Raw genomic sequence first — 1,753 nt, 5'->3', positions numbered from 1 at the left:
GGAGTGGAGATTTCAGTTTTGACCCGAACTGAGAAAGTCCGATCACTGATGTAGGACCCAATAATGTCGACCAGTTGGTCCGGGAATTGGTGAAGCCTGGGTTGTTGGATTAGGGTGGAGTGGGATACAGAATCAAATACCTGTGTACAGTCTAGTGAGATCATGGCTGTGGCAAGGTTCCTATTTAGGTTGTTTGCTGCATCGCTTTGCAGCTTGGCCACATTGTGGTAGCAGCTCACACCACGCGAGAACCCGGTTAGTATTGTATCTTGAGGGTCCCATGTGTTTTGTGACATACTGCAAGATCGCTGATTGACCGTGTCCTTCTATAACAATTAAGTATTTAATAAGTGGTTAAAATAAATTGTAAAATGCCATAGTTTCTTTTCTAAAAATAGCGAGGATTAGTTTCAAATCAAAGTAGGCTAGTAAGTGAAAGTTGTATGATGTGATTTTTTTTCTAAATTTAGATTGTTATCACGATTTTTGTTTTCAGCCCAAATGAAGGCCTAAAATTCAAGCTGAAAAGTTTATACAAGTAAAATAAGGTTTACTCATTTGTGTTCTTCATCACTCACTACACTCCCGACCACCTCCTAATATTGAATCTAGTCAACAATAACCACCTCATAATGTGTTTTACAGTTTTCTATCCTTTATAAATTACAATACCAATGAATGTTATTAAATCTCATTATTCATTATATAACAACTTTATGTAACTTTCCTCATTTCTAATTGTTACAGAAATCCAAAAGGAATGGGAGAGTTAATTAGAAAGGAAATGGGCGATCATCTGTAGACTTAAGAGTTTTTCAAAAACCATATTCAAATAATTGAGTATTTATGATTCTTATAGAATTGAGTGGCATGAATACTGAAAGCAATTGGTAAAAACTATACAAATAAATAAAAATTGATAAATGAGTTTCTGTGATTTAATAAAAACAATTGACAGCTGACTTGAATGTATTCAAAATGATGATGAAATTATTATACATAACAATGCATGAATGATAGTAGAACATTAATAAGTAATACTTTTAAACAGAATACCTACGCCATCCTTCTCGGCTGGACTCGCCTCACTAAGACCTCCAGGGAACGACGGTCCTATATCACTTTTGAAATATTTGCTTAAAACGGGAACTTAAGACAGTTTAATCGAGCAATATTTAAAAAGCACCTGAAATTGAAAAACGGATTGAACTACAAAACTCACAATCTCTACTTCAGAAAATTTTACAAGATACATGAAACCTCAAATTTCAATAATTAGGTTGTTAAACCTAATTGAACCTTTTAAACCTTGCATCCGCAACTGGAGAGCGGCCGCACAAGACCGAGCTACAGTTGTTCCAAATTCCGGTGAAGAAACATCGTCGGTGCCTGTGCCTTTGATCTTTGGAAACAATAGTGCTTTTGTGTAACTTTTAACAGTGGTTTTCGAATTTGTGTTTATGGCCCGTGGAGTTGTTTGGTGATCAAAAACAGATAAGGAACATCTTTAATTTACTTTCTTATTAAAACTCATTGTTTTATTTTTTTGGTTACATTGGAAGCTATAACAATGACTGAATCTCCACCAGCTAAACGTAAAAAAGCAAAATTTAAAAGTACAGGTATAAGAAATAATGAAACTAAACCAAAAAACTATAACAGGTTTTATATTATTAAAAGAACAGAAACTGATGAAATTGGAAATGTTTTAGATTTCAGTAGGATCTCGCCTTTTTTTATTTATAAAAACTTA

General features: G+C 33.9%; 1 protein-coding gene across 2 annotated transcripts in view; it reads left to right on the top strand.

The window, feature by feature from the left end:
- Positions 1-1,753, top strand: part of LOC106686052 (tetratricopeptide repeat protein 12) — an 18,221-nt gene that overhangs the window by 10,595 nt on the left and 5,873 nt on the right. The window contains exon 4 of one of the 2 annotated variants that reach the window (XM_014429159.2): positions 748-928. The exons of the other annotated variant lie outside the window; for it this stretch is intronic. Coding sequence (XP_014284645.1) covers positions 748-773 — 26 coding nt within the window. The 3' untranslated portion in view covers positions 774-928. Of the gene's footprint in view, positions 1-747; positions 929-1,753 lie in introns of those variants that run through there. 2 annotated transcript variants of the gene reach the window in all.

The sequence above is a fragment of the Halyomorpha halys genome, unplaced genomic scaffold (genome assembly GCF_000696795.3).
Source record: "Halyomorpha halys isolate HHAL.00 unplaced genomic scaffold, Hhal_1.1 Scaffold769.1, whole genome shotgun sequence".
NCBI classification, from domain to species: Eukaryota; Metazoa; Arthropoda; class Insecta; order Hemiptera; family Pentatomidae; genus Halyomorpha; species Halyomorpha halys.
The sequence above is the reverse complement of the archived record's forward strand: the minus strand, read 5'-3'. Positions and strand labels throughout refer to the sequence as shown.